Raw genomic sequence first — 23,088 nt, 5'->3', positions numbered from 1 at the left:
GGCAATGACTCCACCTACCCACATGAAGTTGGGCAGCAGAAGAGATAACGCCTTCCTCAGAGAAGCATCGAGTTTGAAATATAGGAATTATTTATTTCTAGAATCCTCCATTTAATATTTTTGTATGATGGTTGATTGTGGCAGATGAAGTCAAATTTTCCTTTAAATTTTCTCAGCCCAGGGTACACTGGTGTTCGCAGAATGTAAATAATCAAGAGGTTTCCCTTGCTGTGCCTTCATGAACTCTCTTGACAAAACATGGTCTCAAGTACAGTGCTATCCTACCCCTTCAAGCTTTCAAAAATACCCCTTTTAGACTGATCTTGACTCCCTGAATGTAGTGTCAGTGAGGAGGTTTCGGCAATCTCTGGGGCCTTGGGTAGTACATCAGTGTTTACCATGGCATACAAATGAACTTTGGGAGACCATTCCACATGGAGGGATGCTCTCTCAGCCTGGACACATGGGGAAGGGCCTAGGTCCTGCCCTGGATGAAATGACAGACTCTGGAGATCCCCCCCCAAGGAGGGCCTCACCCTCCCTGGGGAATGGTGTGGGGATTGGGTAGGGGGTTTGGGGGGCAGGATGGTGGAGGGACAAGGGGGGAGGGGAGGGAGAGGGAGCTGGGATTGACATGTGAAACATGCATGTTTCTAATTTAAATAAAAACATATATTGAGAAAAAATACCCCTTTTAAATCAGATAAGTCAGAATCACCCTGCAAGCACATAGGAGATAGTATCACTACATGCAGGCATCTTCAACTGCCTAGAATCCAAAGAAATAAAAGACGAATGTTAACAACAACAAACAACTTTACCAGTACCTCCCTGTCTCTGTATTGGTCAACACACACAGTTAAGAACTGTAAAAATGGTTGCCAAGTATCCTTACAATATCAAGTCACCTGTGGTAAAATAATATGAAAATGGTTAGCATGCATTTTTAATCCTCTTTAGCCCCTGCCATCTTCATTAGACTGGACCAGCACAAGGAAAGCTGTAGTCTTCCCTAATCACATCAAAATAATGGCTTGAGATGATCCATTCAGAGAGCCCACAGCACCCGCTGTGATCTGAAGAATAGGTACCCATTAGCAATGGCACCGCACTTTACTTGGAAAAGGTCTAGGTTAAGTACAAGAAACCACAATCACCCCTCAGGTTCAGCACTAGCAAGAGAAGCCTGTACTGGGGTGGACTCTCCATAGTGGGGTGGTGGGGAATGAGGCTGTTCCTCCTGCACTAGAAATGGAACATGGGGGTTGAGAAAGGTAACTGGTGAGCTAGAGTAGAGTGTATGGAGATAAGAAAGTCACAGCGACTGTGGACGGATCACATTGACAGGGCAGTGACTAATAGAGGGGTACCACAGGAACTATGAGCACCAGTGACAGTCACAGCCAGAGAGAAGGCAGCAGGCACCTTTTACTACCTTGTAAGACTCTCAAGAGAAATTTTCAAGGAATCTCCATATCAAAGACCCACCACCATGTGACACTTTATATACCTTTCTCCAACTCACCTGATCCAAAACTTGGAGAAGTGAGAAACTGAAACAAGGCAATTCAAGATGAAGAATGAATATGCTGGAGAGGAGACAAGGAGAAGCCTCACATCTCCAGGGAGAGATCTGCTCACCTCAGAGTCCCACCCAGCTCCAGGAGAGCCCCGCCCACCTCCAGCTCATACAACTACAAGTAGAGCAAGCCAGGCTAGAAGAGAGAAGAGCCTAGCTTTGGGTGAAGACTGGGGTTTGCCAAAGTACTCTAGACTGGTCAGGGCATTTTAAACTCAGCCAATTTCACCATCGATGATTCAAGCAGACAAGAAAGGGGTGTGCTACGTTGAAAGCTCAGGCATTTCTGTTTAGAACTGATTAAATAAGTGCTTGTTGATTGTCTCCTGAGCTTAATCTATTCAGTATAAAACTGGTGAACTCATTCAGGGCTAGAGGTCAGGCACAGGACTCACAGCAACCTGCAAGGCGCTTTGTGAATTACACAGCGATTTTGGTAGAGTTCATTTGATTGCAAAAGGAAAAAAATCAATAGCCATACAAAGTACTTAAAAGAAAAAACAAACCTGACACATTATGGATATAACCTAGATTTCCTGACTCCCCTGGGAAGTCCCAGGTCTTGTCCTGCTTCTGTTTTGAACTTCTACTTAATGCTACAGTAAACTGCCCAGCTGATTTGTCACAAAACCTCAGGTCCAGCAGTAAAACATTATTAGCAAACACAGAAGAGTCTTATTGACACTCTTCTGGAAAAAAAAGAAATGAAGAGCAAGCAGCATTTCACTTCTGTTCCCCAGTGTATCTCCTGATGCCAGCAAGTTTGATTTTTTTCTTGTTTCTTTTTATCTCTTGTCACAAAGCCTCACAGACACCCTCTGTTTGTCTGATAAATTCAGTTCTGGCAAGCTCCGTGCAATAATAACCTGGAAAGTGGCCCTCTTTTCAGTTCCTGCTTTGAGAGTGATTGAGATTCTAGGGAGAGAAATGGTTCTGCCAAAAAGGGAAGCTTAGTGTGTCCTGGGATCTTAAAACCACCCCAGGCTCATATATGATGACAATTCACAGCATGTGTTTCTACTGAGGAGCAATTGGCCCACCCAACTTTGAGGCACCTCCAGCAACTCTGCCCATCTGCTGAACTCAGAATGATGCCTTCTAACCAGGGAGCCCACCCTAGGGTCCAGGTGGCTCAGAGCAGTTTCAGTGTCCATCCATCTTGACAGTCTTGCTGTATAATAGTTGCTGGAGAGCTGGGACAAGACAAATGCCCCATGTGAGTTCAGAGTGAAGCCAGCTGCCCAGGAACACACAGAACCAGAGAGCAAGCTCTGCTGCCCAAGGTTATAACAAGGGGACCCACACAAGCCACAGGATGGAATAAAGAGAGAAAAACCCATTCTTTCTGTAATAGTCAAAATTGTACCAGCCTCCACATATGTGTAAGCACCAATACTATGACACAAGGACTCAAGAGGTCACAACACATAGAAAAGAAACTAAAGTGTCTCCAGTAAAGGACCCCAAAGAATGAAGCATCAATAGAATGATAGACAGCAAGGTACTTCAGAGAATGGCCCTCCTGAAACTGTTCATGGAGTGTACACGAGCTAGAGCAGTAGGTCAGGGTGTTTGCTGCCAGGCCTGATGACATTTGTTATCCCTGGACTCAATGGGTAGAAAGAGAGAACTGAGTCTTTTACAGTCCTCTGATCTCCAGACATGCATGTACGCGCGAGCGCGCGCACGCGCACACACACACACTATTTTTAAAGTAATAAAAATGTTTAATATGTTCATCCACCTTCAAGAATATATGGTTTAAATTTTTATTAAACAAGGTACAAACAAGAAAATGACTAAAACAACAAATGCAAACCCTAGAATAAAATAGTTTAAAATGCAATGCAAACTTTCAGCAGCTCACTTGATGGTAGACCATTTGAAGTTATCCAATCAAAAAAGAGAAATCAATTTATATCAGTAAAAAGAACAGAGTCTGCCTAGTTGTTTGTAATAAGGGACATCATAGAGGATGTAATCATGGTACATAAAGATTTATTATAAATAGAATATGATTTTCAGGAAAATGAGAGAAGGCAAGAGAGAAATCATATCTAAAGACAGAATGAATGAAAACTTTCCTGGTTTATAGGAAAGATAATCCTGCCCATACAGAAAAGCCCTCCCATCAAACTTAGCCCTAAAAGGAGTTCACCAAGACACAGAATCAATCTATTAGGAATCAGAAGGAAGACAGTATCCTGAGAGTATTCTGAGATAAGCAGATTATAGATATCCACGGACTTCTCAGAATCATTCCAAAGGACAGGAGACAGCAGGAGAATGTGACCACCCACTGAGGAGAAATATGTGTCAACCATAATATCTTACCTAGAAAAGCTGTGTTTCAGAAACAGGGGAGAAAAACCTTTTCCCAACAAGAAAAAGCTAAGGGTGCCCATCTCCACGGAGCCTGCTTTGCAGGACCTTCAGCCTGAATGAATGGATTCTGGCTGATGATATCAAACAAAGAAAGCCATGAGACTCCGTGAGCAAACCCAGAACACCTGGGCCCCTAATAGTGGTATGGAATTCATTTCTGGGAAGAGGTTCAAGAGGCAAAATGATCAGCAATAGTCACAGCTAAATTATGTATGGGGCATAACATGGATGATATAAATTCACACACCAAACACTTAACATAGGGAGAGTAAACCTGGACAGTTGTATGCAATAAAACGTCATTTATTATCATCCTCAAGAAAGATGGACCCAAGGTGTGATATGCTTCACGTGGTGACTGAAAAGCAAAGACATGCAGGAGAGACACAACAACAAAACAATTTCAAATATGTTACCAGAAACATCAATCATGAAAGAAAACAGCACAAGGGAAGAAATAGCAAGTAGTTTTTATCACTCAGTTATCTTGAATGTAAATAGATTAAATTATTGAAAAATGTATTATTCAAACAAAATATTTAAGAATGTGTTGCCTGCAGGAGACCTGCTTCACTTTTAAAGACACACATGTACTGCACATGAAGGAATGAAAAAGACAGCCCATGAAGATGGAAACTAAGGACAACGTAGGAGAACAATGCTTACATGAGGTAGAATAGTCTTTAAATCAAGCATTGCTCAATGAGACAAAGAAAGACATTGTGTAGTGATGAATTACTTGATTTGTCAAGAAGATATGATAAACCTCAGTATGGAAGTTCCTCAGGAAAATGGGAATCAGTCTATCACAAGAATCAGCAATTCCACTCTTAGGCATATATCCAAAAGATGCACATTCATACAACAAGGGTGTCTGTTCCTCTATGTTCATAGCAGCATTATTTGTAACAACCAGAACCTGGAAGCAACATAGATGCCCTTCAATTGAAGAGTGGATAGAGAAAGTGTAGTACAATTACACAATGGAGTAATACTCAGTGGCAAAAAACAATGGAATCCTGAAATTTGCAGGCAAATGGATGGCACTAGAAGAAGCCATCCTGAGTGAGGTAACCTAGTCACAAAAAGACAAACATGGTATGTACTCACTCATATATGGATTTTAGACTTACAGCAAAGAATTACCAGCCTACAATCCACACCACCAGAGAAGCTAGGAAACATGGAGGACCCTAAGAGAGACATATATGGTCCCCCAGAGAAGGGGAAAGGATCAAGAACTCCTGAGCATGGGGAAGGGAAGAGGTAGTTAGGAGAAAGAGAAGGGGAGAAGAGAAGAGAAGAGAAGAGAAGAGAAGGGAAGGGAAGGGAAGGGAAGGGAAGGGAAGGGAAGAGAAGGGAAGGGAAGGGAAGGGAAGAGAAGGGAAGAGAAGAGAAGAGAAGAGAAGAGAAGAGAAGAGAAGAGAAGAGAAGAGAAGAGAAGAGAAGAGAAGAGAAGAGAAGGAGAGGACATGAGGGAGCAGGAAGATTGAGTCAGGGGAAGAATAGAGGAGAGCAAGAAAAGAGATACCATAATAGAGGGAGCCATTGTAGGTTTAAATAGAAATCTGCCACTAGGAAAATGTTCAGAGATCTACAAGGGTGACCCCAACTAAGAATCTAAGCAATAGTGGAGAGGCTCCCTTAAATGCCCTTCCCCGATAATGAGATTGATGACTACCTCATATGCCATCCTAGAGCCTTCATCCAGTAGCTGATAGAAGCAGAAGCAGACAACCACAGCTAAACACTGAGCTGAACTCCTGAAATTTAGTTGCAGAGAGGGAGGAGTGATGAGCACAGGGGTCAAGATCAGGCTGGAGAGACCCACAGAAACAGCTGACCTGAACAAGGGGGAGCTCATGGACCCCAAACTGATAGCTGGGAAACCAGGATAGTACTGATCCAGACCCCCTGAAGTCTGGGCAATCTGTGGAGCCTCTATTAGTGGATCAGTATTTATTCCTAGTACACAAATGGATTTTGGGAGCCCACTCCACATAGAGGGATACTCTCTCAGCCTAGACACACCGGGGAGGTCCTGCTCCAAATGATATGACAGACTTTTAAGATCCCTCATGGGAGGCCTCACCCTTCCTGGGGAGCAGAAAGGGCATGGGATAAGGGGTTTGTTGGGGGCAGGGGAGGAGGGGAGGGAGCGGGATTGACATGTAAAACAAGCTTGTTTCTAATTTAAATAAAAAATGCAAAAAGATGATATGATATACAATGTAGGGGATGATGTTTATATCAAAAGATATCCTAAGAAAGTGATATGTATATATATATAACATATTTTCTGACAATTAAGACCTTTAGTGCTCTTTCATTTTAAGATTAGAATTTCTAAAATAGTAAAGGATTCATAAAAACATTTAAAATATTTTCACTGAGAATATTACTTCTGATCAAATGGATAAACGGGTAACATGTCACCCAAACAATAAAGAATATACTTTCTTCTCAGCAGGCCATGGAACTTTCTCCAAAATTGTGGATAATCAGAGCAATTCTGAATATACCATAAAAGATACAAACATATCTGACTTCAAATTATATTGCAGAACCACAGTGATAAAAACAGCATGCCACTGCCACAGAAACAGTCACACAGACCAATAGGATAAAGGAACCAGAGATGCAAATCCATACAACTGTAGCTGTTGGGGGCCCAAATATGATATTTCAATATAGGCCTCAGCTCAATTCCAGGAGCTTGAATCTATTTTAGATGCTGGCTGGTTACCTCCAGATGGCCTGACCACAAGGGAGAATGACTTGCAGTTTGCATAACAATAGACCTAGGCCCCATACCCATCATGGGGGCTAGTGGAATGTGCCTGGGGACCAGTGAGACTCACCTGCATACTGGTGGGAGGTGCCATTATGAAAAGTCTGAGGGTTTGTGTATATGCATACTAGGACAATCTCTAGGGTTAAAGGAAGGATTCCTAGTCAGCCCTATATACATAATAATAAATGTCTTCTGCCAGTACCCCTGCTTTTAGAAAGCTATTTAAGAGGATGCTTGAATAAACTCTGTCTCAGTCCATATTGGGACTGAGAGACCTCCTGAGATGTCAAGATGTTTCTGTCTCCTTCTTAACATCGTTGGGTAGCTAGGACTTCTCTGATCCACACTCCACATCTCAGGGTTGAACCCGGGGTTGTTTGGCTGGTTCCAAACACAGCCCCAAAGACAGGAGTCCAGGATAGGTGACCCCTGTAGCATAGGACTGATACAGGCCAGACCCTGGCATACAGTCACTTGCTTTTGGACAGATTTTACAAATATATATTGAAGGAAAAAAAACCCAGCATCTTCAATAAGTTGTGTTGCGGAAAAAACTGGATTTCAACATTCAGAAAAATGAAAAATGAATCATATGTTAGGACATAAAGCAAACCTTAAGAAATAAAGGAAAACTGAATTCTTAAGAATAAAGGAAAATCTTGAATTCTATCTGACTACAATGGAATCAAGTTAGTTATCATTAGCAGCAGAAACCACAGGAAATGACACAAATTCATGGAAACTAAACAGTACACTACTGAATGCTGAATGTATCACTAAAGATATCAAGAGAGAAATAACTATCCTAGAATTGAATGAAAACAGAAACATAATCTATGGTGCCTGAAAGAAGGTGGTCCTGAGAAGAAAGCTTAGCGTGAAGTGCCTGCATCCAACACCAGAGAACCCAAACAACAACCCAATGATGTGCCCAAAGCCCTGGGACAATTAGTTCCTTATCACTCACCCTGAACAAAACTCAACTCCAAATGGATCAAGGACCGTACAGAAGACTTGATACCCGGAAGCTTGTCCCAGACAGAAGGGAGTAACCGTTAACTTGCAGACACAGGTAAGGGCTATGAATGGGACCTCGGTGGTGCAGGCAGAAAGACGGACAGCTGACCAAAGGCATCGTGTGAAACTAAAGGGCTTCTGTATGGCAAAGAAAACAGTCCAGTGAAGAAACCCACAGAGTGGAAGAAAACCTTTGCTATCTACACATACAAAAGAGTTTAGTGTCTAGACAATACAACACACACACAACACAACCCAAACAAAACACATCACAAAAACAAATAATCCAATTAAAAAAGGTATTGGAACTGAACATAAAGTTCTCATTTTAAAAAGAGAGAGAAATATAAATGGCTAGCAAACCCTTTAAAATTTTTCAGCATCTTTAATAATCACGGAGATGCATATTTAAATGAGTTTAGGATTTCACCTCAATCAGAATGACCAAGATTAGAAATACAAATGATAACAAGTTTTGGTAAGGACATTGGGAAAGGGGAAACCTTATCCATTGTTTGTAAGGGTGCAAACTGGAAATCAGTCTGGACTTTTTTCAAAAACCTAGACATAGAACTACCATGTGACTCAGCTATACCTCTCCTGCACATAGCCATCTGACTCTGTACCCTGCCACAGAGACCCTTGTGCACCCATGCCCATTGCTGTCACAACAGCCAGGAAATGGAATCAACATAGATGCCCATTAATTAATGAACAGATGATGAGAGTGTCACACATATAAACAATGCAAGTGTCAAATATGAAGTCTTCAGAAAAATGGATCAAACTGGAAATTATTATAGTGAGTGAGGTATTTCAGATCTAGAACGGCAAACACCATGTTTAGAAGGAAATTCACTTCTGGTATAATAAATATGGTCAAAACTCATGACTAAGGAGGCCATAGGCCCTTCGGGGAGGATCTGTTGCTATCAAACTGCTTTCTAGACATTTTTGTTTATTGTTTATGACTTCAGATTAGTGTTACTCTCACCTTTGGTCAAAGAAGCTTCATTTACTGCAGGGAATGATAATTCAGAGACTCGTATCTGGTCTAAATGTCAATTATGAACAATTCTGGGTGCTCAACTGTGGATGGGCCATCTATATCAAGCTCCCACTATCCAAGGCTCAAGAAACGTCGTGGTAGATATGGCATCAAGGACACCAGAACTGGTTTATGGAATGCTGTCTTCTGGATGTGATAAGGGTCATTGCCCTCAGTAGCTCACAGTAGCTATAGTTACCTACATGAGTCAAACCAGTCATATGTTCAGTGTGAATGAGGAAGGTCTCTTGAAGCCCCATTTTGAGCTGAGGAGTATTTGTAGTTGACAGATGCTGCATGAGAGACAGTCATCTTTGTTTCAGGATGTGGACACTACTAGGTTGCTAGAACTCCAGTGGGTGAATGACCCTGACCCATGGTAACATTAGGTGGACTGAATAGGAAATATATATATATATGTATATTATATATATATATATAATATACATACATATATATACATATATATGAAAACAATGAAGAGGACGTGAAATTGTCAGGGAAATGCTTTCACAGTACATGGGGGAGTCGGAGGAAGAATAGTGTAAATAAGATCAAAATATGTTGTGTGCACCTATGAAATTCTCAAAGAACAAATACAAATATTTTTTAAAAAACAGTGTATGATTTATATTAAATATCCATGTTAAATAGGTATATGGGCCTAAGTCAATGACCTTGGTCCTTGCTTCAAGAAAGGAAGGAAAAATTAAACAAAACTCAAAGAAAGCAAAACGAAATGCAAAATAGAAGTCCATAAAACAAATCCATGTTTAAACAAAGGAAAATAAACAGTTACAAGTTAATTCTCTGAGAAGGTCTGTGAAATTGATCAAGTGAGCCACAATGCCATCCCAGCTTCCTCCTGGATCTTATAAGGTTCTAGGTCTGACTTCTGTATTTACAACCCATTTCCATACATTGGTGGGTACGGATCAGAGCTGGTTTTCCTCCTGCATACCAACATCCGAAGTGCAAATCTGTATTCTTCAAAAGTTGTCATGGAAGGGTAGAAGCATTTAGCAAATCACATGCTTGATAGCTCATGAAGAACTTTCAACCATTGGTGATGTGTCAGAGATTTCCATGCATTCCTCAGCAATGTGTGTACAGGCAACTAGCACGAAAAGAAGCTTAACACAGTTACTCACCGGTAAAACACACATCTCAACTATCCCAAGAAACCATTACATATAAGGTTATTTTGAACCATTTTATACATGCATGGGTAGAAAGTAAAATTCTAAAGCTACTGATGGAAACAATTTGGCAGTTTAAACTTTACAAACAAGCTAATCAGGATGCTGGGCAGAAGATGGTTCCATCAGTAAAGTGGCCCCTACACAAGTGGGGAAACCTAAGTTCAAGCACCAGAAGTCATGTAAACAACCCAGACTTTTAATGGGCTTGTAATACCAACACTAGGGAGATGGTGATGGGCAAGCATGTGGGTCTCCTTGGCCAGGTAGCCTAGCCTATGTGGTGAGTTCCAGGTCAGTGATAAATTCTGTCTTAAAAAATAAGTTAGATGGCTCCTTAAAAATGACATCCAGAGTTTGACCTCTGTCCTTTGCATGTACATGTCTCCTACAAACACTAATCAGATATCTACCATATAGCATAGATACTCCTATCTATATGAGATGTCAGATACACCTGTAAAAGACTGTGAACAAAGGATTATAACATCTTGTTGGCAATAACTCCAAACTTGAAGTTTCCAAATATCTGCTATGGAAGGAAAACACAGAAATTAAAGTATAGACACATAATCCCTCACAACTCTGAACCAAATGGTGTATGTGGTGCTGCTAGGGTTCAAATCCAGAATCTGGCCAACGGGAGGCACATAAAACTATTGATACATGCTTATGATTTGAACACATCTGAAAATATCTATACTTAGTGAAAGTTGTCACAAAAGTACCCACACTTTAATGTTCTCATACAAAATGTTAGGAAATGAAAACAAAGTAATTGAAGAAAAGGTGATGTTTTACTTGTGGAAGAATAGGTGGGGTATGGGGGCCAGAAAAGAGATCATAAGGCACATGGAACTTTCTGGGAGGATATTTAATCTCCTCAGTGTTTTCATGGGTGTGTGTTCTCTATGCAAAAGCTTACTGACTGTACCATGTGAATTTGTACAGTTGTTAACCATAGTCTCCCAGTGTCTTGATATTTCAAGAGCAAAAGAAGCAAATATCACCATATTTGAGATTGATTTTTAAGACACAGCATGTGAGCTTCATTAATGTAAGTGTTTTATATGATTATACAGTTATTTGGGTAATCGTTAAACAAGAAGAACAGCAGTAACAGCTCCCGAAGAGACTAGTCAGGCAACTGGATATGACCTTCAGCTGAGTGAACTCCAGAGGCTGAATGACCCACTGGTACTGGTTTTGCTACAAAGAATATTTCACTAGAGAGCCGTCTTTGGTCCCTATATTCAGATCTGGCTGTCTAGTGGCCATCAGTGTGCCTGTCTGGATGCTTTGAAGACTGGAATGCTAACAGCATCAAATCTTGATAGGGCCTCAAGGCCTAGCTGGAAGTACTCCACTCTGGGAAATAAATGCTCCGAGATGCCACAGGGGACAAACATGATGCTTCTCAGCTGGAAAGGTCCTGTCTGTTGCCTTCCATTTTCTTAGTCTCTCTCAGTAACAACCCTGAGGCAAGTCTCTCCATGTAGGGGCACTCAAGATGCTTTACAACGGCCCAATGTATTATCAGATTTTTTTGTATTACAAAATCTTTTAAGGTCTGGGGATATAGCTCTATTGGTAGAATGTTTGCCAGCAAGCATAGAACTCTAGATTTTGTCTCCAGCATTGCATAACAATGAGTGGGGTGTGCACATCTGCAACACCAACACCCCAGAGGTGGAGGTAGGAGAATCAGAAGTTCAAAGGTCATCCTTCGCTCCATAGAGAGTTTGGGACCCATGTGAGGTACAGAACACTATCTCAAAATAAATAAATTAAACACAATGAAGAAGAACATGTATATTTTACCCCTATATACATCTGGTCTGGTGAATTTTAAATTAGTAATGTCTCTATGCCTTATAGTTTCTTAATATTCTTTTTGGAATTTTCATAAGAAAGGAAGATCAACATGAAGAAGGCACATCACATGATCACTGTGATATGAAAACAGGACAAGCATCCTGAAGTCCTAACACACTCAGCAGAAGAGGATCAAGGAGCTATATACATCCTTCTCTTGACTAAATAGATTTGCAAGCCCACATGCAAAGATAGCATCCTGTTTGGAGATCCCATAAAATCCCACTGTGTTTTCTTCATGGAGTCCAAACTGTGAGATAATTAAAATGTGATTGTTCGTTGGCACTCACAGGAATGGATGGGTTCCTGGACCCCTACAGATGAAAAACTCATCAGATGTTCACAGTCTATAGCCATACTAAGATGGTATATTGTTTGCCTGCCCTCAAAACATTTCTAGATTACTTACAACACATAATACAGTATCAATATTGTAAGATAGTTATGGCAATATATTGTGTATGGGATGACAAGAAAAACAGTCTGTCCACAGGCCAAATTATTGAAACACAATTTCCCAAATATTTTCAAGCCCTAGCTAGTTGAGTCATACTTGGAAGCCCTTAGGGAGGGACCAGCCATGTGGCACATTCAAGATTCAGTTTTTGACTTAAAAAAAGTCCAACGAATAAAACCAGGAAAACAATTACTACTCATTAACTGCTTTCTATTCCTGGAAATTTAACTTATGCATGAGCCTATATTCATTTTATGCATTTAACTCAGAAAATGGGGACAATTAAAATTTTAAAAATCAATAAAATGTAAAACCAAAATAACATAAATAGATTTTCACTGATATACTGGAAGTCATTAAGGCAATTTATCTTTTATGTACCACATTGAACTTTCTAAAATCCTTCAGGATGATTTAGTTCCTGGGTAGTAAAAAGAATTTACATTTTTTATTTATATGGTGTCCTTTCCTGTTTCTTTCAGAAATTATCAAACAAGCAGACTTTTTGTTTAGTATAAGGAAGGGTGATGGGGGAGATACAAAATGAGTGCAACATCTCCTTTCCTAATAGTGGGCACTAGGGAGGCATCTTCAGGCTGTTCAACAGGCTGCACAGTGGCTGCATGTGTGCTGGATGTGACCCTTGCTCCAGGGGACAGATAAGCCACCAAGCAGTCTGGAGTGGTGGGACATGGCAAGAATGGGAGTGGGCAGCCAGCGTGAGGGCATCTTGACTCTCTCACTAATCAGCTGCATTATTTTGAGCCTCAGCTGAAGAAATAAGGGGGTTAAAGGAAATGACCTTCTAGACTAGATCCTGTCTTTAAACGCTACACATCAGGTGTGAGAGCCATCTTGTGCTGCCACAGAAGGCGACAGATGTCACCCTTAGGATCAGCGAATCAGAGGATTCAGACACAGGTGGGACCAAGGTCAGAGCAGGCAGGAAGGGCGAAATCAAAAACCAAAGAACAAGTTGGGAGCTGACTCTTGGGGCTGGAAGTTACAAGGGAAGCTCCTTAGGGGAAGTCAGTTCAGTGTTGTGCTCCTGCCGTTGTGGGGAAGGAGGAGATGGGATGGAAGGAGACTTAGTGTGTCACTGCAGGATCATTGAGGAGCATGAGCTCACTTGAGCTCTTCTTGACCCAGGGCAACTTGTGACTCAGCTGATGATATAATCATTCGAGAAAAGGCCTTCCAGAAAAGGATATAGTGACCTGGCTATCCAGAAATTGAGGATAGTGCCTTCATGCCATGAGAAGAAGAGGCTGGTGTGGATCTAAATGTTTAGAAAACAAGTAAGACATCCGACATTCTGGAAGGACAGAGCTCTGTGGATCCAAACAAGAAGATTCACAAAGGAGGAGAAAGGGAAATAGGAAGGAAGGAAGGCATGGAAGAGACAACATCAAGTGACTGAGACCACAGACACAACAGGGTGGTTACACATAACAACTTACATTGGCTGTGACAGCATGCATAAGACCTGAACAAGATCGAGCCACACCAAACCCAGCACAGGAGGTTCCATCCCTAACTGAGAAACTATTGACAACTGCTGGCTGCTGGGGGAAGAACCCCTGGGTTTTCCTCAGTCCCAAGAGGGTAACCATAGCCTGTAGATACAGTCCTATACCCAAACACATGCAAGCAGCACTAAGTGTTCTTGGTGGGGTTTCAACAGAGCACACAGAGTTGGGAGGCAAAAGTGGTAGGAGAGGAAATAGAAGGGAAGGAATGGGGATGGATTTGGTCAAAACATTACATGAGTGCATGAAATTCTAAAACAATAAAAAAAGCATTGCTGCCAATGGGCGGGGTGAAAAAGGAAGCCTTCAGACTAAGCATGCTCTATGGAAGAGGGGAGGAGAGAGAATTGGCAGAAAAGGAAAGGGAAGCGAGAGCCAGCTCTGATCAGTGAGGAGAGGTAAGCAAACATTTAAGCCAAGTCTCCTTTTGAAGAGAAGGTAGATGGCAGCCACAGTGGAGGAGAGAATCCCAGGCGCCCATTTTCCTCCTGGACAGTCTCAGGTCAGAGAGACGTGTTAAGTTTGAGCTAAAAACTGGAAGAAATAAACTGTGAGTTATTGATTTGTAATTAAAACTCAAGGACCAGACTGAGTGGGAATTACAGAGCATGTGATGCTAAGCCTGGGCATCAAGTTTACTGATCAAAAGGATACAGGTGCAGCTGCATGCCCAGCCATGGATAAGATAGTCTCTGGCTGAACTATCACATACAGGTTGTCAGCATCTGTACACAAATGCAGAAGGAAAAGCTGCAGAAGCATGGGGGAGGCCCCAGATTCGGCAAAACAGGGGTGCACTAACTGCAGAAACTGAAAAGTGTGAGAGAGGAGGAGTTCTAGAATTAACACATCAAAGAACCTCAAGTGCTATGCCTGGATCCTCCTGGAACTCCAGCTGCACCCACACAAACACTGGGAAGCTTCCAGTGACCTAAGGTAAAAGAACAACATTTGCATTTGGGTTGCCACTCAAGTAAATTATTCATCAGAACAAGTAACAAATCATCAGGGAAACCTAAGAGAATCCAGAATTTCAAGATGCTCACAATGCCTAAGATAAGAAAGTTGGACTTTAAACACAAGGAAAGAGGCACACGATCGATCCTTAGGGAGAAAATGCAGTCTATATTGACTGATCCAAAGTGGGACACTAGGATGTTAGGAATATCAGACAAAGGTCTGAAGTGGTGCAATTCAGTTCATCAAAGAAAGACAGGGGTGCTTAACTACAGATGAAAAAAGCATCATAGCTTCAACCAGGAAATCAGGAGTATGGAAAAGGAATGAAGTGGAAATTATAACAATCTTTTAAAAGTAGCATCAAAAGCAAATGTCTGAGTGAACTTACAGCAGAATAGAGAGGAAAAGAAAGAGTAATTCAGTGTGAAGGTAAAGCCAGAGAGTTATAGCCAAAGATGAGAAAAAATAGAGGGAAAATCTAATGGGCCTGTTGCAGGTTTTTCCCCTGGGGGAGATTAGAACTATGCCAACTCTCACTTCCCAAGATCCCAACAACAGAACAAAGTATGACTCTACCACAGTTCACCCTGGGTACCAATGAGTTTACTAGGCTTACTCCCAGGGCATGGATGAATGGTGACTGACAGGAGGTGACCCAGAAACAGCTGGACTGGAAAGGTTGCACCCCTCATGGATGATGACTCCCTTGTGTCTGTATAGATGGAGTGCCCTTCCCATCTTCCCCAGCCTATATACTCTATCCCTCTCTGAGATGCCAAGGCCAGTGCAACTCAGGCAGAACTGCATACAACTGGTTGGGAGAAGTGACTGGATAATCAGATGAGGGCCACAAAATCCTCCCCACCTCTCCATACAGAGGGGAATGGTCAACAGCCCACAGGCCAGATTGTGATGGACCCTTGCAAGCAGACACAGAAGCCCTAATGGAGACGGCAGCAGTTTGCCTTGGAAGATAGAATCTTATAAGAGGCCCAGAGTTTTATAGAGCCACACAGACACTTGTCATGCTGAAAAGCAAAGAATGAGACAGAAGAGGTGCTAAAAACAGACATGTGCTAAAATGTTCTCAACTGTGATGCACTTAAAGATTCAGGATGACCTTTGAACGACTAGTAGGGTAAAATAGAAACAAAATCATACTTGGCTACATGACAGTTGAGGGTGGAAACTCAAAGACAGTGGTGCGGTCTTGGAAACAGAAGATGATACATCACAGGCAGGGAACAAGAACCCAACCAGTTTCACATCACAGTAGGAAAAAGACAAACAGACAACAAACAAAAATAGAGACCTGAATGCAGTAGAGCACTGTTTCTTAAAATGCTAAAAGAAAGGCAAAATCCTGTTAGATTGACTTCTGTACCCAGAAAAAGAGAGACTATGATTCTTCTAGACCGCATTTTTATATGATGAAGTTAGTTTGAAGTAAAGCATGGTTTGTCATTTCTAAAACATTTGTAAATACATGTGCAGGGATTTGATTAGCATTATTTTAATACCAATATACCTTGGTTAATAAATGTGTACTTCTATCTGGAAAACTCCATATGTATGTACATATATGTGTGTATCTAAGGGCATACAAGAATGAAAACACAGGCTCACATTATCCCACAAAATACCATCTGACTGATCCAAAATGGTTTCTATTAATATATGTTTTTTCATTTAATATCAAGGGAAGCTGACACACAGATGACCTAACAGATAGCATCCATCCTTCCCCACCTACCCCATTCTATAGAAATAAACTCTAAAAGTGGGATGTAAATAGCTTGGTTAATCTTTCCAAAGTGTCCTTTCAAATATAACAGGGATTGGAGAGAGCGACAGACAGAAGGCTTGTCACTGCAGAAGCCCTCAGGGAGTTAGTTGTGCAAGAGGCTTGGACACTTAGAAGCTGTTGAAGACCCTATAGTGACACCCCATAAAACTCAGATTAGGAGGTGAAATAATTTCATTATGTGCTGCTATAATTGAGTTTCTGAGTGAGCTTGGATGGCTTACTCCACGGCTTGCAGGGATGGAGGACTGATCAATCCTTGCTTTAATGCTAATGCAAGACTGACTACACAAAGCCATGAGCTAGTTCCTCTTTCAAAAAAGCTGCCAGGCATATCCAACTTTCTGACATTGCCAAAGGACATCGTCATCTACAACATTCACACTCAAGAATCATGCGAACTGTGCATGGTCTACCATAGGTGGATATCAACTTCCCTCCCTCTACTCAAGGACCAGGGAACATCATGGAAGATGAGGCAGAATGAATTAAGAGCCAGAGGATGTAAGGAGGAATTCTGAGAAATGCTGTCCTTTGGGTATGATATGGCTTTTGGAACACAAATTCATAGCAGCTGCATAAGGCATGCACAAGACAAACTCAGTTATAGTTCAAGCATGGCTACTGGGGCAAGAGAACTTAACTCACCTCAGCGGAGGAGCCACACAGCTGATAGCAGCTGCAGTGGAGCCTAACTTTTCCTAAGGGGTGTGTCTTCTTAATAGGTTGCTCATGTCACAGTGGTTGACCCTACATCTATGCCCAGACAAGCAGCACTTATTGGACCCAGTGTGCTATATCAAAGAAGGAAGCAGGGTGGCAGGGGTCCAGCATGAAGTTGAGAGGAAAGGGACTTGGAGGGAGAGGGTGGATGTGATCAAGATACGTTGTAGTCATGTAGGAAAATTATTATATATTTATCCTTCTCTCAAATTATATCCCAACCACAGTTTTCCCTACCTCCTACCTTCCAAATCCCCAAGATCCACTTCTCTTCTATTTCTCCTCAGAAAAAGGGTGGGCCTCCCAAGGACACTGACCAAACATGGATATACAGCTGCAATAAGACTAGGCATTTCCCTCTATATTAAGGCTAGAAGAGGCAACCCAATAGGAGGAAAAGGGTCTCAAGAGCAGGCAATAGTAAATGCAACATTTTTAAAAAAAGAACAGTCTAATTCAGTTACACAAGTAACACACAGAAGGTCATAATGTGGGGGCTGGAGACTAGTTCTGTGGGTTTACTACTGGCACAAGCATAAAGAACTGAGTTCATAGCCCCAGCACCCAAGTGAAAAGTCCAGTGTAACCGTGTATGTCTGCATCCCAAGTTTTGGAGGAAGGCTTTGGGGTTTCAGACAGGAAGATCCCTGGGTCTTGCTGGTCAGTCAGTCTAGCCATTCAGAGGTAGAGGTTCAGTGAGATGGGGATTCAATAAATGAAGAAAGAGATACAGTGAAGATTGAGAGTAATAAATGAAGACATTTCGTGTTGACCTCTGACCTTCTCATATGCACCCAGTGTGTGTGTATGTGTGTGTGTGTGTGTGTGTGTGTGTGTGTGTGTGTGTGTGTATACCTCACATTTTAAGTAAGTTTATGAGTTTTTGTTGTGCCACAGTCATGGCTTTTGTGAATTTCAAGCATCCTAGGGTCTAAGGTTGGACAGGCCTGAGAGCAAACATCTGCCATGAGAGCCATGTTTTTTTCCTTAGTGCTGAGGAGGAAAGGAAGTCCTCTTTGTCTGGGACTCTCTCCCGTTGGCTGCCTGATTCTATTTCCTGTGTAGGTGTGTTAGTTAGGGTTTCTATTGCTGTGAACAGACACCATGACCACAGCAACTCTTATACAGAAAAGCATTTAATTGGGGGCTGGCTTACAGTTCAGAGGTTTAGTCCACTGTCACGTGGTGGGAAGCATGGCAGTGTGGATGTAGACATGGTCCTGGAGAAGGAGCTCTACATCCTGATCTGAAGAAGAGAGAGACAGGCACTGGGTCTGGCTTGAGCATGTGAAATATCAAAGCCCATCCTCAGTGACACACTTCTTCCAACAAGGTCACGTATCCTAAGAGTGTCATTCCCTATGAGCCTATTGGGGCTATTTTCATTCAAGCCATCATAGCAGGGGACCATGTGGCTCCCCAGAACTAAAGCTGCACAACCTTCAGTTCTTGCTTTCCACTGTCCACAAAACTTTAATCTTTCTGCCTTCATTCAATAATGGACTTGTGAGTTTCCAGGCATCAATAACAACACAGGGGATGCTGTGGCTTGGGTCAGACCATGGGTGGTCTCACTCTGCTAGTCCAGACTGGGCTACTTGCACAACATCCCTAGTGAGCACTCACTTAGTCCCAGGCATTGGCCAGTACCATAACCCAGCTCAGGAGTGACTCTACGACCCCATGGGATACTTATCTACCATCCAGTATGGTCTTCACTTCTGTACTTCAGTGACCATTGCCTACAGCAGAGGGTCAATTGTATCACACTTAGGAGCATGTAACACACAACAAAGAGCTCCTGTTTCTCAGTCCTGGGTCCTCAGTAATTGAGAATAAAGCCACTGACATGTCTCAGCATGACTGAACTCCCCCAGTGAGTAGCCCCTTATATGACAAAGTGCCCCTCCAGGACTGTCTGCACTGAGTTGGGAGACAGCTGAATCAGGAAAGTGCTTGCAAGTCTGAAGACCCGAGTTTGTGGAAGGCATACACAGATCCCTAAGCAGCAGTTATCAACCTGTGGAATGTGCCCTCTTCGGCAAACCTCTGCCTCCAAAAATATGTACATTATGATTCATAGCAGCAGCAAATTTACCGTTAGTGAAGTAGCAATGAAAATAATTTTATGGTCGCGGTCACCACAACATGATGAACTGTATTAAAGGGTCACAGTGTCATGAAGGTTGAGACCCACTGTCCCTGAGGCTCACCAGCCAGCCATCCTAGCTTACTCTGGGAATTTCAGGCCAATGAGACATCCTGTCTCAAAGACTAAACATGGACGGCAGCTGAGAGGCAACATCCAGAGTCGTTCTCTGGCTTCCTCATGCACAATCACATGCATGCACCAGCACATAGAGGAACACACACAAAGAACTGTCTGCACAAGATCAAATCCTAACACCCTGGCCACTTTAAGGTGGTTTGGGTCTATCAGTGGATGAATGATGTCAGATGAAGGGATCCACGAAGGTCTTCCCCCAAAAGGACTCAGGACAGCAGGTATAGTGGGAGCAACTTCTTTCAAACTTTTAACAAAGTAAGTTTATATTATTGAATTTTCATTTTATTAAGAAACATTGTAGCCTAAATCACATATGGTCCAAACAGTATTGTTGAATGCCAAGATCCTCTACTGACTTGTTCTTAATCATGAAGGGCACCAGTCCCTGTATTCTCCCATTATTCTCATTTCTGCTGTTGTAATCTCCTTGCAAAGCACCTTCATGACAAACTACATCCTGCATTAGCTCCTCTGTCAGAACAGGACTTACCATCTTTCTCCTTAGCTATCATCACCTCGGCTTTGGAGATGGCAAGCCGCCACAGGTTTCAGGTCTTGAAAGGTGGACTAATGGGAACTTTGAAGAGAGTTCTTACTTAGTTCTAACTTCTTTCTTAGCACCTCAGTCCTTGGCCTGTAGCAAAGAGTTGCTTTGGGGACATGAATGATGGATTGATTGTGACTTATTGCTGGGTTAATGGGGTTGATGGACTGAACATTGTGTAGCTACACCACAAATGAATGGACCAATCCCTGACTTGTGACTAAGGAGTTCTCTGCTTAGCACCTTCTAAGTGCTGGCAGTGTGTGTTCCAATACTTCCCAGAAGATTTTATTGGTGTCGATACCCTGAAGTCCAATTTTGCCAAAAAGGCACTTTGCCAGTGGAACCAAAGGCTTTCTTTTTTTCTTTTTTCTTTTCTAAAAGAGATTATTAAATGATCATCTGAATCACTCAGATGTCTCTACTGTATGATCATCAATGTGTAAAACATTATTTTTTAATTTAAAATCTTATAATGTCAGCCATTATTAACTTAAAAGACATTTCCTCTGGATATTAAGTAAGATAAATATGGAACCAGGAACTGATCAGATGGACCCTAGCTCATGAGAACAAAGGTCAGTTACATGACCTGCTGTTTCAGCCAGATCTAATGAGGGAAAATGATAGTTACTATTCATCTGAAATAAAGGTATACTACAGCCATATCTCCCTCTTACATCAGTGTAGCAGATCAAGGCTTCCCTTAGCCACCAAATAAGTCCCATATCATTACTAACTCCAACCCCACATCCCCAAATCCAACAAACATCCCAATGGCAACATTTTCCTGAATGCCAATAGTCACGTGCCAGTAATGTATATGCAAGTTTAAGCACAGCAAACACAAGGTAAGGGCTAAGAGTGTCAATTCAGTCTGTGTAACAAATACTCCAAGTACTTGCCTTTAGATTAAAAACTGCCTTAAGCACTTTGAATCATTTGGCAAGTATAGTCATACATGTATTGGTGTGTTCTCTCCTGGGTACCCAGGTACGCAATTTCCTGCAACTGCTCACAAGGCAACCACAGGTGATTGTGAAAGAGAACAAGAATCGTGGACGTCACCAAAGGAAAACTGCAGCTGGAGATGGGTGCAGAAAGAAACAGGATCTGCATCCTTGAGTGTGGGAAGTAGACATTTCCAACACTTGACCCTACATATTAGCTTCCAGAGGCATCTGCTAGGGTTCTCTGGACCCTGAATGCCCCTTTCTCTGAACTGCACTTATTTCCCAAGAATAGCTGCAGGCACATGCTGGTTCATTAAAGTTAACATAGCACGTGTTTGTGGCACTACCAAAAGCTCAAAGTGTTTCCGGGAGCTCCAGCCTGGAAGAGGCGATTCAGGGGCTCTGCCTCCTGCATACTTATCCTCCCACAAAACTTAATAGAGGCAAACAGCTACATTCACTAGACCTGGACCAGTGAAGACCAGCAACAGAGCATCTCCAAACCGGGGTACCCTAAAGCAGTCACATACACGGAACCCTTCTAGCTGGCTGACTCTGGATCTGTTAAAAGGCACACATCCTTGACAATCCGCACCGTTCATCTACTTTGGCCACTGAAGGACATACCAGCGCTGCGAAGGGATGCATGATAGCTCCTAATGCATGTGAATCTTCATCCATCCTTTAGACGTGCACAACAGTCCCCTCCCCTCCGTCGCGGGTCTCTTACCTTATGGCCTTTCCCCGGGGGACACCTGACATTGTTGGAGGCTCCAGCTGTTTGATTCATGTTCGTGAGAAGTCGGGGATCTGGGATCCTCTACCTTGCAAACTTTGTGGGAACCTGGAGGCTTGCAATGCAGATGCGCGCCTCAAGGGAGATGAGCGGGGGGGGGGCGTCCTTCCTCTCCAGTCGGGGACTTGTACTCCAAGCTTCTTGGAGCCCCCTCTCCCGGGGCGGTGAGACCCACAGCCCAGAGCCCTCGGAGCAGTTGCCCGCACCCCAGAGAGAGCCCTGGAAGGCGCCAGGCGCTCTGAGGGCGCTCTGCCCAGGACTGCCTTGCTGGGAAACAGTCCAGGTCTCTCTAAACCAGAAGCAAGAGCAGCTTCAAAAGGACTCGAGGAGGGGCAAGAAGCTGGATGGACAGTGCGAGAAGTCCAAGTCCGCCACCCTATGCTGCGCCAGAGGCAGGGAAGCCAAATCAGCCGCGCAGCGCGAACTCACGTGCCACCTGCCAAAGCCACAGGGCTAGGACCCCAGGGGCTGGCGTTAAGCTCCAGCGGGGTTTCCGCAAGGCTCTCCAGACCCACAGCAGTCCGGGCTGCAAGTGCAGCGGCTGCGGATCCTGGCACGCCCCTCCGTGAGGGCTTAATTAAGAAAAAGCTACTCCGAGGGACCGCGCTCCCCCGCAGCTCCTGCTCCTTGCTCCAGCCAGGCGCCAACCCCGGGGATGGTCGGGAGGTGGCATGCGAGGTTTTACCAGGAGCCACTGCACTGGCGAAGGCGAGAAAGTGGAGGGGGCCGCCGAGGAGGAGCAGGGCTGACACGCGGAGATCCTTGGCACGGTTCCTAAAAACCACAGCTGAGGGATGCAGGCTCCTTTCAGCCCCTCACGCCTGCTCTTAAAGATCAGGTGGGCTTCCTTTGCCCAGCCTTCACTTCACTGGGGCGGTAACGGCTGCAAGCTAAGTCTTTGCAGTGGGCTGCCTCTCCTTTCCCCTTTACTTTGTGTTTTTAGAACCGGTGTAGTACTGGTTTAATTAGGTAGCATTTGGACACAGGTGGGAGTAATCCCCGCCCTTGAGAATGCAGGCACACAAACTAAGAAAGCCCAGAGGCTTCACTAGACTGCATTGCAACATCTTAGAACCACAGCCTGCACTGTGGCCAAGAGCACACTTGGGTACAGCTGTATTAATGAGCAAGATGTTCC

The 23,088-nt window shown here is 43.1% G+C and overlaps 1 protein-coding gene across 1 annotated transcript in view; it reads right to left on the bottom strand.

Annotated features, from left to right (window-relative positions):
• The window catches only part of Dpp6 (dipeptidyl peptidase like 6), an 890,647-nt gene extending 868,623 nt beyond the window's left edge, over positions 1 to 22,024 (bottom strand). The window contains exon 1 of the mRNA XM_013123747.3: positions 21,885 to 22,024. Coding sequence (XP_012979201.1) covers positions 21,885 to 21,944 — 60 coding nt within the window. The 5' untranslated portion in view covers positions 21,945 to 22,024. The remainder of the gene's footprint in view (positions 1 to 21,884) is intronic.
• Between the last annotated feature and the right edge of the window lie 1,064 nt (positions 22,025 to 23,088).

Source organism: Mesocricetus auratus, unplaced genomic scaffold (assembly GCF_017639785.1).
Source record: "Mesocricetus auratus isolate SY011 unplaced genomic scaffold, BCM_Maur_2.0 Super-Scaffold_100676, whole genome shotgun sequence".
NCBI lineage: Eukaryota > Metazoa > Chordata > Mammalia > Rodentia > Cricetidae > Mesocricetus > Mesocricetus auratus.
The sequence above is the reverse complement of the archived record's forward strand: the minus strand, read 5'-3'. Positions and strand labels throughout refer to the sequence as shown.